Source organism: Mytilus edulis, chromosome 7 (genome assembly GCF_963676685.1).
Source record: "Mytilus edulis chromosome 7, xbMytEdul2.2, whole genome shotgun sequence".
Classification (NCBI taxonomy): domain Eukaryota; kingdom Metazoa; phylum Mollusca; class Bivalvia; order Mytilida; family Mytilidae; genus Mytilus; species Mytilus edulis.
In genome coordinates, this window is record NC_092350.1 from 23,759,499 (window position 1) to 23,777,173 (window position 17,675).

General features: G+C 31.8%; 1 protein-coding gene across 1 annotated transcript in view; it reads right to left on the reverse strand.

Annotated features, from left to right (window-relative positions):
* Window positions 1-1,988: 1,988 nt before the first annotated feature.
* Window positions 1,989-17,675, reverse strand: part of LOC139481064 (MAM and LDL-receptor class A domain-containing protein 2-like) — a 147,618-nt gene continuing 131,931 nt past the window's right edge. The window contains exons 148-168 of the mRNA XM_071264134.1: window positions 16,903-17,525; window positions 16,336-16,504; window positions 15,868-15,965; window positions 15,326-15,508; window positions 14,733-14,829; window positions 14,197-14,349; window positions 13,629-13,778; window positions 12,120-12,458; window positions 11,687-11,815; window positions 11,251-11,394; window positions 10,001-10,146; window positions 8,407-8,611; window positions 7,848-8,006; window positions 7,278-7,484; window positions 6,600-6,725; window positions 5,818-5,893; window positions 4,641-4,720; window positions 3,799-3,895; window positions 3,382-3,451; window positions 2,804-2,839; window positions 1,989-2,209 (exon numbers count right to left, since the gene is read on the reverse strand). Coding sequence (XP_071120235.1) covers window positions 2,162-2,209; window positions 2,804-2,839; window positions 3,382-3,451; window positions 3,799-3,895; window positions 4,641-4,720; window positions 5,818-5,893; window positions 6,600-6,725; window positions 7,278-7,484; window positions 7,848-8,006; window positions 8,407-8,611; window positions 10,001-10,146; window positions 11,251-11,394; window positions 11,687-11,815; window positions 12,120-12,458; window positions 13,629-13,778; window positions 14,197-14,349; window positions 14,733-14,829; window positions 15,326-15,508; window positions 15,868-15,965; window positions 16,336-16,504; window positions 16,903-17,525 — 3,335 coding nt within the window. The 3' untranslated portion in view covers window positions 1,989-2,161. The remainder of the gene's footprint in view (window positions 2,210-2,803; window positions 2,840-3,381; window positions 3,452-3,798; window positions 3,896-4,640; window positions 4,721-5,817; window positions 5,894-6,599; window positions 6,726-7,277; window positions 7,485-7,847; window positions 8,007-8,406; window positions 8,612-10,000; window positions 10,147-11,250; window positions 11,395-11,686; window positions 11,816-12,119; window positions 12,459-13,628; window positions 13,779-14,196; window positions 14,350-14,732; window positions 14,830-15,325; window positions 15,509-15,867; window positions 15,966-16,335; window positions 16,505-16,902; window positions 17,526-17,675) is intronic.

Here is a 17,675-nt window from a genome sequence, read left to right on the forward strand (position 1 = left end):
CAATATCACAAAGACCATAACTGATGAACGGTGAAAGTGAAAATTGTCAATATCAAAGTTGACCTCCATTTTGTCATCATTTGTCGAGCCTGTAACTTTTGTTGCAGAAAGCTCAACATAGGAATAGTGATCCGGCGGTGGCGGCATTAGCTTACTTCTTAAAAGCTTTATATTTTAGAAGGTGGAAGACCTGGATGCTTCATACTTTGTATATAGATACCTCATGTTACGATTTTTTGTAATGTTAAATGCTCTCTTACTATAAGTAATAGGATAACTATATTTGGTATGTGCGTACCTTGCAATGTCCTCATGTCTGTCCGACAGTTTTCACTTCACCTCGACCTCATTTCATGGATCAGTCAACAAGGTTAAGTTTTTGTTATCAAGTCCATATCGCAAATACTATACGCATTAAGTCTAGTATGGTTCAGGGGTTATAGTTAAGTTTTTGTGTTTAGGTCTGTTTTTCTTATACTATATGCAATATATAGGTCTACTATAATTGGTGTATGGAATGATTGTAAGGTGCAAATGTCTAGCTGACATGTGTCATCTGACCTTGACCTCATTTTCAGGGTTCAATGGTCAAAGTTAAGTTATTGAGTTTTGGTCTATTTTATTATATGCAATAGGTCAACTATATTTGGTGTATGGAAATATTTTATGATCTATATATCAGTCACACAGGTTTTTTTTACCTTGACCTCATTTTAATGGTTCATTGCTAAGTGTTAAGTATTTGTGTTTTGGACTGTTTTTCTTAAACTATAAGCAATAGGTCAACTATATTTGTTGTATGGAAGAATTGTTAGCTGTACATGTCTGCCTGGCATGGTTCATCTGACCTTGACCTCCTTTTCATGGTTCATTGATCAATGTTTAGTTTTCTTGGTTAATGTTGAGTTTATGTGACAGTTTTTATAAAGCTTTATATTTAGGACTATCAACATAATATCAATGATAAGTAAAGAAGGGGAGACATTTCAGCGTGTGCACTCTTGTTCTGTCTTTCAAGAACAAAAACTCCTCAACATAAAAAGTGAAAATTGCAATTATTGAACTTGACCTCAATTTTGTCATCAGTAACAACATATTAAAATTCTAAAAGCTTTGGTTGAACAGTTCATAAGTAAATGCACAGACAGGACTGGAAACACCATTTTTCAATCTTTCAAAACCATAACTCCTGAACAGTAAGTCAAAATCGTCATTATTGAACTTGACCTCCATATTGTTGTCAGTAACAACATATTCAAATTTTAAATGTTCATGAGTAAATGCACATTTGGCTGCTCAGATGATTAAGGCAAAAGGCTTACAATATTTTCACAAAGAATGATTGAAAGGTGTACATTTCTGTCTGGCAGAATTCATCTTTTCATTGAAAGTTGCTTTTTCTAATAGAAAAATAGAAATAAGAAGATTTGGTATGAGTGCAAATTAGACAACTCTCTATCCAAGTCACAATGTGACAAAAAAAGTAAACAATTATAGATGTAAGTACATTTTGTACATCTTCAACACAGAGCCTTGGCTCAAACCAAATAGCAACTTATTTAAAGCCTCCAACCCCCCTCCAAACTCCAAAAAAAAATGACAAGTGTAAAACAATTCAAACAGGAAAACCAACTGTCTAATATAAAAACAAGAAACGAAAAACACTTATAAACCACATCAACAAACCACAACCACTGAACAGGCTCCTGACAGGACAGGTTAGAGGTGAATTAGGGGGAGGGGGCAGGGGGTAAAAATTTGGTTAGTTATATTGGAATCACTGAAGCATGACGAGAGCGGGCCCCTTCTTAGGCAGCCAGTTGATCTGCCACTACAGGTGTATACAAATACAGTGGGTTTTTTTTAAACAGGAGATAGGAGGATGCTTTCAAATGTAACAAATATTTTGTTAAATTTGTGTAATTGTATTTTGATAGAAGATCTGAGATAAAACAAGATGTGTAAGGCCTTACAGAAATTCATCAAAGTATAAGTAAATATTTATTTTCATAATATAACATGTCATACTAATAACAAATTTAAGAAGTAACAAAATATTGCACAAAAAGAGTAACATATTATTGCACTATCACAAATCATTGAGTATTATACATGGCACTTAATGTAAATGCTATCACAGTGTATTGTTTTATCACAGTTTTTAAAGGTCTTGGTAGAGTGGATTGTCTATGGAGGTTCCATCATTTTTCTGAAATAACAAATAAAACAATATTGTTATTGAGGTTACAACAACAAATATAATTAATTTGATATATCAAGAATTTAAAAAGAAAAAAAAGATTCTGAAGATGTGTGAAAAATAAATCCCATCTTACAGTGACCAATGGTTGATGACTTCTAAGTCATTTGGTCTTTTGTGGTGAGTAATCTCATTGGCTGTCATACAACATCTTCTTTATTTAATATTAATTATATAAATCTATTCAGGTGAATTCATGCATGTACTGGTAATTCCACCTTATATTATAATGCTGTATATTGATTGGATGAGAAAACTGGTATTTATCACAAATTATCTATAAAATTCTTTTCTCTGCCAGTCTATTTGTCATTAGAGAATTCCATGTGCCAGGGTATTTGCAAGCAATGCAATGGTCTAAAAATAATGTGACTTCCAAAAATCTAGACTATCTAGCACAATTATATGATGCAGGACCTTTGAAATTTGCTTACCTCTCAACCCTCACAAATACCCCTTGTAAGCATGATATATATTTGTATAATAACACTTTTTGTTATGACCTTGTTTAAAATTTACAATAAATCAAGGATGTGTACTTACATCTGAAAATGGTGAATCCATTTCATTCATTGTGAACTGAAATGATAAAAAAATAGGTTGTTATAGCTAAATAAAAGTATTGTTTCAAAATACATCTTGTTGTTATTTGTTGCCATTACTGGACATCACACAGTTTCCCATAAAATTTGACGTCATAACACAAAATATCTGACACCACAATGAAAAAGGGATTGTTCAAGTGGGACAGATTCTCGGTCTCAAGGTGTATAGTCCAACATCAGAGTGGAAAAAGCTAGGTTTGAGAGTAGACAAATTATACAAAGAAATCCTGTTACATATTACACAGAAACAGAGAAAATGATAATCAGTATGGGACCCTTTACAAAGATGATTCAACACAGAATAGACTTTTTATATACTTATGGGTATTTTGCTGTATTTACTGCACATAACCCTAGAGTTGTCTCAGAATAACCTTCATGCATCATGCAACAATCACCTTTTTTTACGTGAAATGCTTTAAATTATGAGGAAGAATTTAGCAAGAACCTTTTTTTGCTTTAATTAATGGGGGACAAATTTGCATTGAAGTGTAAATATGTCTATAAATTACTTACATCTCTTCCGTCCCCATCTCCGTCGTAACTTGGGTTAGATAGTCCAAATCCTAGACGTTCAGAAAATTGCCTGAAAATAAATCATTACTTAGGTTAGACAATCCATGATCCTTGATGTTATGAAAATATCCTTGGAAAAGTATTTCGGGAGTCTTTTTTATGCCCTACCCTGTGAAGAATTCATCTGACATTCATATTCATTGCAAGACAACAAAGTAAAAAACATTCTGATTTTTGAAGAAAGTTTAACTTATAGGTCATTTTTTTTTTCATAACAATTTTTTTCACTGTAAAGTTTAAACTTCTTTTAAACCTGCTCTCTCAGAATACCTATTACTACTCAGTATTTAGTGCAGTAAAGACATGAGAACTTTGATATTTCTGACTGTTTTTTCAGAAGAGTCCTAATATACATACTTTTCTCTGCGTTTCTTTGTAAAGAAATATGCACCAACAACTAAACCAACGATGGCTAGTACTGCTACTGTAACTCCAACTCCTATCGCTGTTCCATCTGAAACAAAAACACCAATACAGTGTTAGAAAAGTGCTTAAATGATGATACATTTGTATTATAATAAGTCCATTGATCAAATTAGATAATCAACTGAGAAGATTTGGAATTTAAATCAGAACAATAATGGAAACATTACGAGATTTTATCTATATGGATTGTTTGTTGTTGGTTTAATGTCTAGTGGCACATAATTCAAGCATGTTTGAGACCAGCTCAGACCACCTTCCCAAAGGAAATACTATAATATTCTGAGTTTATACTATCTAAATATCAAAAGATGTTTATGAAAAGATTGGTAGAACAAATTGTTTTTTTTTCAAGTTAACTAATTAGCTAACAGTTTAATAATATTAGAGTAAAATTTCTGTGATTTGTGATTAAGATTTTCTCTGTAAGAATGAACATACATATATTTTTGATGGTGTGAAAATTTGTGGTAATTCATAAAATAATTCAGTTTTCTAATGTATGAAAAGAATGATGTAAGGAAATATTCTGTACCATAATATACAGCACACAAAAGGGACACAAAATTAATGTACAGTGGATTTATTTGTTTTTGAGGGTACAAATTTTTGCAGAAATTTGATTGTGTAGTTTTGTAGTTCATCTTTACCCAGAGAATTGACCAATATTGGTATCCTAGAAATAATAATAAATCTACAGTATTTTGAAATAAAAACAAAAGAGATTGTAGGTACAGCATGTGTTATTTTTACTATTTTTAAAACTAATAACATACTATTTTTCTTGGGAGGAGCTGGGTTACTTTGTGCTCCAGATTGGTACTGACATCTGTCTCCAAAAGTACCAGTTGAGCAACTGTAATAAATAATAAAAATAGGTAATAATCTCGGACAAAAAATGACTCATCTCGTCAAACGAATTCAATTTAATCTAATATATTGTTCAATGTAACTTTAACCCTTTCGCCGATGAGTCCCGGTTTACCGGGATTCACGCTTCAGACAGCTGACGATGAGTCCCGTTTTACCGGGATCGGAATACATCTTTTATTTTTCCCGCTCAAAACAGTGCAAACATGAGTTATCTTTCTTTGATGAATACCCGGATAAAAGTATAAACATGGCGCTTCCGTTTGTTGAAAACCGTGTCAAAATCAGACCGAATTTACGGAATTTACGAGAATTTGAAATGAGGGAACATTTTTTATGAAAGAATATGGAAGAATTGAAGCCAAACTAGTATACTTTTTTGACGTAAAATGTCGTTTTATGTACAAAACACTTGGAATGGACATCGTTCAGTGTGAGGAATTTGTACAACCTCATAAAAATTTTCAAAATTTTGCTGTTTTGGGTTTAAAAATTACGATTTGGGGTCAAAGAGCAGAATTTTGAGAATTTCACCTAGATAATGCCGAAAATTTGAAAATTTGAATATTTTATGAATAAAAAATTATCAAAACATGAAAAAAACTGTGAACATGGTGTTAGTGAATGCAATAAATACACAAATAACTACAAACAAGTTTTTATTGACATTTATTGTGAAGATCTCCCACTTAAGTAATAGTAGCCAGGGAAGCCATCGTCTCAGAGTAGCTTCTCTCTGGGCAGCAATCGGTGAAAGGGTTAATGTCAAAATTTAGAGAGGTTACTGTTAAAGTAATGATAACAAGAATGAAATTGAAATCGATATACATATCTTTTTTTAACATTCAAATAGGAATAACTGTATCATATTGCAATGATTCATATTTTCTGTTGCTGATCTCTATTTTCAAAATGTCAACATAGTAATAGGCAATAAGTTTTTTAAGTACACCATATTTTCACCCATTCCTTATTCACTCACGATTTTTGTCGAAACAACATTATACAGTTAAAAAATCTAATCCAAATCAGATGGAAAATTGTACCATGTAAATCCACATCAATCGATTGTTAGTTACTCACTTGCAAGAAGCTCTATTAGTTTTACTTGCTGTACAAGTACCAAAGTTCTTACAGAAACCCTGGGGACAACTACCTCCTGTGAATAAATGATTAATTCTTATAAAAACACAATCATATTTCATATTGGGTATCAGAAACTCTGCCGGAAGAATTTTATCAAAATCAAAATTGAATCTGCAATTCACCCCCTCCCATGCAAATGATTTGGCTTCTTGTCTTTGACTAATCCAGGTTGGACTGTATATTGATATTTTGTTTTGTTTAAGTTTCCTGTGTGGTGTATAATAGACTATTCATTATCTTATCACCTTTTATTTTTGCCCTGGTGCTTGCTGTTTGCTATTTTCTTGCTTAGAAGCAACAAATATCATTTTTTTAAGGTCAAGTTTGGCATAGAGACATATCACTATTTTGATATCTGAAACACTTGTCCTGAGATTTTGTGACATCTAAACTGTTGACATCACATAACAATTACCTTTGCATTGTTGCATCAGACATTTTCTATAATGTCATCACCATTTTTACTGGAACATTTGTTATGGTTAATAATGGGAGACAAATTGCCAAAAGGTGCCTTGTTGGGAATAATATCATAAATATCCCACAGTTGAGGCCACACAACCAATAGCCATAACGCACCCTTATATTGTGTGACAATGAAATTCTAATAAAATAAACATTTGATTAGTTTTAATCAGTACATTTCTGTTAACTACTTTGAAAATGTCTTTTAGAATATGGAAGGTTGAATTTTTTTTTCACCCAAATATTATTCATACCTTGTCCAGGTAGTCCACATAAACTCTCGTCTGTGTAATCTCCACAATCGTTGACAGAATCACATCGTTTAGCATTGATGCATCGTCTTTGTTTGTTACACCAATAGTAACCAGCATGACATTTTACTGAAGAAAAAACAAAACAGAATGTAATTTTCAATACATGATAAAAAAAAAAAAAGAAGAATATCTAGTTTTAAGATAAAAAATTGATAAGATAACTGCTGAACAAACATGAAGAAGTAATGTGACAAAAAAAAAGAGAATTGTTTTCAAATTCAGGATGAATTGTAATTGTTAGATATAGATGTTCTATTCTAGAGCAACATGCTACCAGTCTCCAGTAAAACTACATTTGTGACCGTCAAATCTACAACTGATGGCAACAATTTTTCAACTACAGTTATCATGAGGGCAGGAATGCCCTTTACTGTCAGGCGACCGTTAGCGTCAAACTTGTTTAAGTTTTACCATGATTCGTCAGAGATCTAAAATAATTATCATTACCCTTATTTTTGGAAAACATTTACACGATTTCTTCTAATCATCTGAAAAAATGTGTACATTTTATTGTCATGCACTAAAAATTATGATTAACATCATATGGCTAGATTTTTTACTGTTATTCTTAATAAAAGTACCCCCATTACGACCCTCTGTTATTCCTTAAATACTTACTACAACTAGCTGGTTCATCTGATCCATCTTTACAGTCGCTTACTCCATCACACATGTAAAGTCTAGCAATACACTCTCCAGATCCACAGGCCATTTCTGTCTTTTTACATGTATGCGTGGGTGCCACTGTTGACATAGGTTTCTTGGTTGTTCCTGGTGTAGGTAAGGTTTTGGGTACTAAGGAAGTTCCTGGCTTTAGGGTTGAACCTGTCAAAATAATTCAATGCACAATTATGTTTCAAATAACCATATATTACTCCAATATATAACACTCAAATTGTAAGAATAATGACAATAATATGACATTTAAATGAACTCTAATAATCTAGATAAATAAACAGGTTGCAAAATCCATATCAATGAAAAACAAGAGGCTGTCAAATTTAAGAAAAAAAATCCTACATTTACTTGTTTCTTTGATAGAGCAATCAAGGGTCATAACTCCATTCATTATTTCTAGAAAATTTGGAGAAAGTAAAAGTTTACTAATGTTTAAGGCTATCAACTGGAATATGTGACATTCCTGCAATGGTAGGTGACATCATTACTTTTTGAAAAAGAAATTCTAACCTGTTGGTGCAGGTGTTGTAGGGCAGCCAAACTCATCGCTTCCATCTGGACAATCACTGACAAAATCACATTTCCATGCGTTGGGATAACACTGTTTCACAGGTTTACAATAGAATGTATCTCGTCCACAGTATTGGTGGTTTATTGGTTGGTATGGTTCTAGAAAAAAGAAATTTAATAATTTGTTAAAAATCTCAATATGAATAGGCCATTTTTAGAATATGTTTATACAAGGAAAACAAAATATATTGGATAAAAAATTTGAATCTGCTATTCTATTAAAGGGCTAAAGCTTGTTGAATAAAAACATGTTTTTTTTGCAGTTCTTATTAAGGGAAAATGCTTGTTTGATAAAAGTTTGGTTCACCATCCATCAAAAGAAGACATTTAGAAATATTTCATGTTATTAGATAAGTAGGCAGGCATGTTATTGACACAGCATCCCAAGGAAATAAACAACCAATGACTTCTGAAGCAAAACATAAAGTCTTCATTAAAACAGGTGTCTGTATATCATGCCAGGCTCTGAATAGTCCTGGGTCTAAAATTGTACACTTACTGCCAGTGGCACATTCTGGTGTGAATGAAACATCATCAATAGCTACATCTGATTGAGCCTCATCACCTCGTGCACCTTCAACAACAATATGATACGGTTGGCTACTTCCTACTAACAAGTTGACATACTGCCATGATGGTCCTTGATTTCCAGACTTGGTCCACCATAACTGGGTATTAGTTTCATTGGCATTCTGGACATAAATCTGCCAAAGAGAAAGTATATCATTCTGTTATATAAAAGCTAGAAGGGAACATATTTCTTATGCTGAGACTGAAAGGATACACTATTTAAATGCTTGGAAAAAAAAAGGTAAAAATGCTGAGAAAATGAAAAAAAGTTAACTTTTTAGTTGCAGAGAAAAAGAAAATAGTTACACTACTGTTTTAAATGCTTATACAATTGCCCTATCTACTATTGGTGCTCTATCATGCAGTAAAATCTTATATACAATTGCCCTATCTACTATTGGTGCTCTATCATGCAGTAAAATCTAATCATCAAAGAATAACATACTGCACTTATCTAATTGGGCTTGATAGGGATCCCAAATTTATCCTGATTTTTATAGAATGTTTTCATGTAATACATAATATAATTATTGATTTTCATTCACAATCCACAAAAACTTAATTTTAGCTTTGTAGATTTCTTTTGTGTTTTTGTTGTGTTTGGATATATCCACAACTTTTCAAATTCAAAAGAAACTAGATATCATTGAGATGGGAGCCATCTCTGTGGGCCCCGCTGTGAATAATGTGCATTAAAAAATTGTATCTTTACCATAGGACATGGGTTTGTCAACTGAAATCACAGTTTTTGACCTTGACCTTTGACCTAGGAAGTTGTAAATAAATTATGACACACCCTTTGGTGTTGGTTTATATACATGTCAAGTATAAACTTTGAAATGATAACGGTTCTCAAGATATAGAGCGGACACAATCTTTACCATAGGACATGGGGTTGTCAACTGAAAACATTTTTTGACCTTTAACTTTGCCCTAGGCAGTCGTTCATAAATTATGACACAACCTCTGGTGTTGGTTCATATACATGTCAAGTATAAACTTTGAAATCATACCGGTTCACAAGATATAGAGCGGACACGATCTTCACCACAGGACACAGGGTTGTCAACTGAAACCAAAGTTTTTTTACCTTGACCTTTGACCTAGGAAGTTGTACATACATCATGACACGCCCTCTGGTGGTGGTTAATAAACATGTAAAGTATAAAGTATGAAATCATAATGGTTCTCTAGATATGGAGCGGACACAAAGTTAAAGTGTTACGGACGGACAGACTGATCACTATAGGGCGACCCGCCTAAAGGCGGAGCCCTAATTAAGAATTCACTTTTAACAGAATATTCAGTATAATAAATTAAACTGCCCATGACAGATAGGGTGATAAAACAGATAGTTGCCCCTTGCAAAAAACATTGTGAAACCTTGAATTTATAAGGGCTGACAATGTTTTCTGGAGTAAGAATCTGATATATCACCTACTCAGCTTTGTGTTATTTATATAACATCCTCATTTAATGTAATCTTTGTGATTTTACTTTTTTAATGTAGCAATAGTTCTTACATTGAGAGGACCCATGGTAGAGGATCCGTACATGTAGTACCAAAGTCTAACATAGCACACTCCACGACTAGGGGGGAATGTAGGAGAATTCACTTTAGCTGTGTCACCTGCTCTCATCTGGGCACTGTTTATGTACAGGAACTGACCTGAAAAACATTTTAGAATGGGTACCAGTTAGTGCACAAAATAAACATCAACAGAGATATCTACGGGAATATCTAATACAGAATGAAATATGGAATTTTTGTATTTAAGAATTGAATGCTTCTTATTATAAATTCATTGGCATTGACTAAAATACATTTTGTATGAAGTGCAGAAGCTATTCATTTTAAAAATGTTGGCACAGTTAAAGCTTTTACAACCCTATGACATTACAAAAAGATGCATTCAATACTTAAAATCACATGTTTTTAGCTAGGATCATGAAAACATGATTTCTATCAAGTTTTTCTTTAATTTACCTGTGCAATTTATTGTCTGACCTTGTGTCATCATGATTGTTACATTTCATTGTGTCATGACTGTTAATTTTAGAAGGACACAAGATTGCTATTAGCCAATCAAAATAAAGTATCATACATGCAATGTAATCATATTACAATCATAATTGACCTTGAAATGTCCAGAAAAGAAAATTAACAAAAAGTTCTGCATGCATTTATTAATATCTACAATTATTGAAAATTGCAAGGTCAATTACCAAAGTTTCAGAGAAAACTTCATACAAAAAATGATAATAAAAATTATTTTCTAATTTTAGTAAAATAAGTTTTATTATCTTAAAAGGTTAAAATTGTAGAATTTCAAATATGAACAAGTCAGTTGTACAATTTATAAATATCCCTTGACTTTTACCTATTTTGTCACTTTCTGTAGATGTTTAACTGATAAATGTTATATCAACCATCAAATAAAGTTCACCTGTGTAAAAGGGTAGATTTTTTTCTGTTAAAAGTTTACAAATTAAACAGGTTTGACTGTTAAATACATAACTGTGGATTCATTATTATTCGTTGGATATTAATTTTCATGGATTTCGTGGGTACAGGTAAACCACAAAATCAAATGTTCAATGAATGACATATTTCCTACAGGATGATAGTATGCAGAGCTTGGCAAAACCACAAAATTACATATCCACTGACATGCAAGTTTCCCTTATTACACGAAAATTGGTACCCATCAAAATAAATGAATGCACTGTATGTGGAATAAAAAAATAGAATATGATTGCCTAAATCTCTTACCATTGTTTGATCCTAGATGATCCACAGAAGGTCCTGTCTTAGGGTTTGGTGTGCTTTGTCCTAATACCCAATCGGAGAAATCATCCTGGCTTTGGGTCCACTGACATAAATTGGTATCAAAATTACAGTCTCCTCTTGCTGGTGCTGTTAAAGGTAAAAGAAATAATTTGTTTTTGCCATGTTTATCAAGTTCTGTGGTCAAAGTTGGACAGCAACAAGAATTATATTTTTTCTCTTGTTTTACCTTTTAATTGTTATTCAAATAAATCATCATCTTTAAAATTGAGTCAATTATAATGTATTTCTTGTTTTATTTGGATATAATTCAGAAAAAAAACACTTTTAAAAAAAATACTGGAACAAAATTATTTGGCAAAGGAAGTAACTTTAATCTTCTGATTTTTAGTTTTCAAATCTTTCCTTTCATTTTACTTACTGGTACATCCATCTTCATCTGAAGAATCACTACAATCTGTCTTTTCATCACATCTGTACTTTCTATCTATACATTGTGTCTTACTAGCACATTGGAATTGGGAATTTGGACAAGACTTTACTTCAATAGCTGCAAAATAATTTGACAGGAGCATAATTAAACCAGCCATTGGAATATAAAATCAGCTTAATCTACCCATGACCTTAGTAATTACCATGATAAATGTTCTCTCTTCAGGACATGTCCAGAACAACAAATATATATGACTTACAAATTGCTTATCATAAATGGACATTGTCACTTCTGAAACAAAATATCTTGTTTTGAAGATTTAGGCCCAAATAATTATGAACTCACTTTTTTTTCATAAAAAAAACAATAGATAAATAAATACACCAACAATCAGGTGTTCCTTCAGTAAAATACCACTTACTGGGAGCACAGCTGTTAAACTGAATGTCATCAATTGCAATATCACCAAGGTAACCATTTCCTTGGACAGCTTCAAACAATACTGAGAAATGGTTGTAACTTGGCAACGGAACTGTCAACTGTTTCCATCCCTGACCCTGGTTTCCTGTCAATGATGTCAAGACATTGTTTTGTCCTGCACCATTTTTCAGGATGATGTTTAGTGTTCCTATATTCCTGCCATTCATGTTGTACCAGAATGTCATTGTACATGATGGTCCTGACTGAGAGTAGATGTCGCTCATTAGAATGGCTTTGTAACCAAGACGACTACCACTTGCTTCTACATACATGTAATGACCTGTAAAGATGGGGAAAAATATAATTTTCTTTAGTATACATGTATATCTAAGTAAAAAGAGAGGTATAATTTTCTTCAGTATACATGTATATCTAAGTAAAAAGAGAGGTATAATTTTCTTCAGTATACATGTATATCTAAGTAAAAAGAGAGGTATAATTTTCTTCAGTATACATGTATATCTAAGTAAAAAGAGAGGTATAATTATCTTCAGTATACATGTATATCTAAGTAAAAAGAGAGGTATAATTTTCTTCAGTATACATGTATATCTAAGTAAAAAGAGAGGTATAATTTTCTTCAGTATACATGTATATCTAAGTAAAAAGAGAGGTATAATTATCTTCAGTATACATGTATATCTAAGTAAAAAGAGAGGTATAATTATCTTCAGTATACATGTATATCTAAGTAAAAAGAGAGGTATAATTATCTTTAGTATACATGTATATCTAAGTAAAAAGAGAGGTATAATTATCTTTAGTATACATGTATATCTAAGTAAAAAGAGAGGTATAATTATCTTTAGTATACATGTATATCTAAGTAAAAAGAGAGGTATAATTATCTTTAGTATACATGTATATCTAAGTAAAAAGAGAGGTTTAATTTTCTTTAGTATACATGTATATCTAAGTAAAAAGAGAGGTATAATTATCTTCAGTATACATGTATATCTAAGTAAAAAGAGAGGTATAATTATCTTTAGTATACATGTATATCTAAGTAAAAAGAGAGGTATAATTATCTTTAGTATACATGTATATCTAAGTAAAAAGAGAGGTTTAATTTTCTTTAGTATACATGTATATCTAAGTAAAAAGAGAGGTATAATTATCTTTAGTATACATGTATATCTAAGTAAAAAGAGAGGTTTAATTTTCTTTAGTATACATGTATATCTAAGTAAAAAGAGAGGTATCACATCAAAGAAACAGCAACCTAACAACACAAAGTGTAAAAATCAACTTAGAAACACAAATAAACAACTTGATTCCTTCAGCAATTACTTACAAATTACAAAGCTTGAAATAAAAAAATTTCTATACAACATCTTTTGGCAAAATATTTGATAAGAGAAGAAAAAATTCACCATCAAATATAAAAAAAAAAAACTTTCAAAAGAATTCCTCTGAAAAAAATAATGCTGTCGTATATTGAGTAACAAACCTTGTGGGGTTCCCACAGAATGATCAGTAATAGGTCCTGTGCGGCTTGTTGGTGTTTTACCACTATTTCGTTTCCAGTTTATATTGTCTCTGATTGAGTTTCTCCATCCACATTGACTATTGGTGCTCTTTTCAAATTGACAAGTTGTTCCTGGAATAAAATTGCATAATGAGTTGTACATGTAATGACATTGCTATCACTAAAGAATATATTTAAATAAAATACATTACTAACTTGGCATCAAATTTGAATCATGGTCATGATTTTTTTTTATTAGTAAGCAACCAGTAGATATTCATATATTTAATTAATCTTCAATCAACAATTTAATTGGCGCTGTTGAATTAGTTAAGAAGATTCATGATAACCAGTCTGGTGTCCACTAGTCCATAACTAAAATCTTTTCTTGACCTTTACTGGTTACTTCTGCTAATTGTGTTGCTAGGTTGCTTTTATATTAACATTTTGTGCACTTCTACATTTTCTTTCATTAGTAGTTTCCTGATAAGGTTACTTTGGCAAAATCCTGATGCTGGGTTGCTGTCTAATAAATGTTTCATACACTTACCACATAATCTTTCATCTGTGCTATCTCCACAGTCATCAATAAAGTTACATCTTTGGTCAGCTGAGTAACAGTTTCCGTTGTCACAGGTAAGCTGGTTTGATCCACATGCTCCTACAGTTGTGGGGGGTCTAGTAGGTTGGCCTGGTAATGCAGCTGAAAAATAGGATCATCATATTTACTTCTATCTCATTTAAATTATATAGATATTGCTTTACCCTGTGTCAAAAATCATCACAGATAAAATAATTCTTTTCTAACCACAGAAAGATTGCATAAATATATTCTTTTTATAAACTATTCATGTTTTTCTTATTATAAACTTATCAAACATTCATAAAATGTGTGATCTTTTCCTATGTATCCTCAAATCTGACATATCACTTTTTGGAGACAAACTATTAAAACTTGACCTTTGAACCATTAACATGAACATTTCCTGAATACAGGGTCAAATCACTGTGCAGTTATTTTTTTGAAAAGATGAAAGAGATCTTTTCAAAAAAATAACTGCACATGTTGACTATAACACAACTTACTTCCTATAGGTGCTTGTTCACATCCTGGTGTTAGGGAAATATCATCAATAGCAATATCACCATGGTAACCATTTCCAATTTGTCCTTGAAGGACCACCTGTAGTAATATGTTGTTGAATTAATGAACAATGCAGAATAAACTTTTTAACTATGGTGTTCTTCTCTTATATTTAAATGAATTAAGTACATGACAATGTACTTATTACTATACAGCACTTAGGTATTCACTGAAACTTTGGTATATATATGAATATGGAAAATGATTCCAATATTTCATAATGTAAAATTGATCAAGTGGAAAACAGAATTCTTGTTTCTCATGGCAAAATAACAGCTAGTTTGTTCTTTGAGGAGAATTTATGCTGTCTTTTTATTTATTTGGTTGCTTTGTTCATGTAAGGAATAACACGAAGTAATATACTGGCTTCTTCCTGTGATAACATCTCACGAGTGAGATATTTATTTTATTATGACATAGAATTTTAGAATCCATACAAGTTATACGTCTTGCAATAATTATACTATACTTTGAAATGTCAAAACCTACTAATATTTTATAGCTTATAATTGAAAAGTTAAGACATTGTTCTTACCTCAAAGTTCTGATTCATATTTATAGAATCTTCCGTTAAATCATATTGTCCTCGGATCCAGTTGTCACCCTGGTTCCCTGTTATATTTCCAATCACTAAAATTCCATCAGACATGTAATTGTACCTCTTTATAATGGCCAATGATCCAATTTCTTGACCCCACATGTGATAATAAAATCTCAACTGAAATAAGAAAAGAAAAAAACAAGGTCACATGTAAATCATTCATTTATGATATTCATATTTTTTTGAGAATGGGTTTTCTAAATGTATAAAGTGTACAAATGAAAAAAATGCTGCATATGACACCCTTCATAGGATTATATAGTACTTTTATTTGATCAACATTTTTAAAGATTAAAAATTACTATGCCTACAAAATATATTATTAGAAATTTTATTCAACAATATTTTTTTTTATGTTACTGTACAAAAATTTAGAAATATTTATTTCTTTCAACAATCTTTTTTATGTTTCTACTAGTACACAAATTTAGAAATATTTATAAAACTTATTTTTCTGATGTATATAATCTCAGTACCTGACAGTTGGTTACGCTTCCTTTGATGATGTATGAAGCCAATCTTGCTATTTGACCTGGTTTATTTGGAGCGGAACTCTCAGTATAAAGGTAGGTTCCTGAAAGAAAAAAAATGGTTTCAAAAATATCTATATATCTACTACAGAAATAATACTTTTTTGGATATTCTAATATAACTTTGGATCCAGCAGGAAAATTATTTTCATGATTTTCACATGGTTGTAATGTAATTTCGCCTATGGTTATCAAATCACTGTTTGAGAATCTAATACATTTTGGGTTACATTTTCTAAAGCAGAACCAATATGTTGTGATTGGTTGAATACTTCTTAAACAATGAAAATTGAACCAATGACGTAACATTATATTCATTTTGGTAAATAAACAATGAGATTACCCATATTCCTTTAGATTCTGAATAGGTGAATTAGCTTTTCATAGTATGTTAATCTCAAGAACTTATATTACCTTGTCGTGATCTTGTTGTGTGGTCTGTAACTGGACCTGTTCCCTTGGAAGCAGTCGAGCCTGATGATAGTTTCCAATCAAAGTCATCGGTAATGTCATTAAACCATGACTGACAAATACCATGCTCAAAACTACACCTTCCTTTGTACACTGAGTCACATGTTTCTGCCTGTTAAAAGAGCAACACAAATAGATTAAAATTTGATATTTCACAAAACAGGCTAAAAATCAATTGAGGATATGAATAACTTTTTAATTATGGTGATAACTTTTTCACTCATCATTCATTTCACATGAAATCAAATAACTAAATAGAGATGATCTAATAATCTAAATGATCTAAACTACTAAAGCATAAATCTAGGGTGTCACTTTTTTCAAATATTCTTGGTAACCAAGTCGTGCTACTCAAATGATAATCCAACACAATATAAAACCTTCAATGACCGTTCTTGTACAATTTTTTCATGTCTTATCTATTGCAAAAGATTTTATGTGTATTTAATTTGTAGTAATTTAGGGTATTTAAATACACGTTTCTTTCTTTTTATATCATAAAAAACTTACATATTCATCACTCTGATCCCCACAATCATCAGCATAATCACAGCGATTATTCTGATCTATACAGTATCCATTAGCACATTTAAATTGTCCAGTCTGACAACCTCCAACAAATGGTTCTGGTGCTGGACAGTTAATAAACTGCACTGTGTCTAGAGAAATATCTCCTTGGAATGAACGTCCACGTCTTGCCTGTATCACAATTTGGAAATTTGATCGTGCTCCAATAAAGACACTTGCATGTTGCCATCTACCAAAATGATTGCCCTCAACAGACCATAAATGATCTGTTTGGTTGTTGAAGAGGGTATACACCTCCAGAGCTCCTACTGATGGTCCACGAATGAAGTAGTACAATCCTAAAGCACATTGGGGTCCAGTCTGACCTATTACTGGTGTGTACAGCTCTGTATGACTGTCAAAGGATCCAGGAGAGCTGTCAGCCCACAAGTAATATCCTTGAGCTTGTCCACTCTGGTCCGTGTTTGGTCTAAAGTCTGTACCTTTGATTTTGGTAACTCCTTGGTCTATTTTCCATTTGTAGCTTTGATCTGGTGTAGCAGTTAGTGAGGAGTTGATATTCCAGTTACATAACTCATCAAGTCCAAATCCACAAGAAACCTCCACTGTTTGAAGGAAAAAATAATAATAATGCAACTACTTTCTACTTATTATTAATGTTTGTTTTAAGCAATTATCATTTGATTAATCTCAACATCAACACAACAAGGATAAATAGAGTAACTTTTAAAAAAGTTAACATTTGAGATGGTATT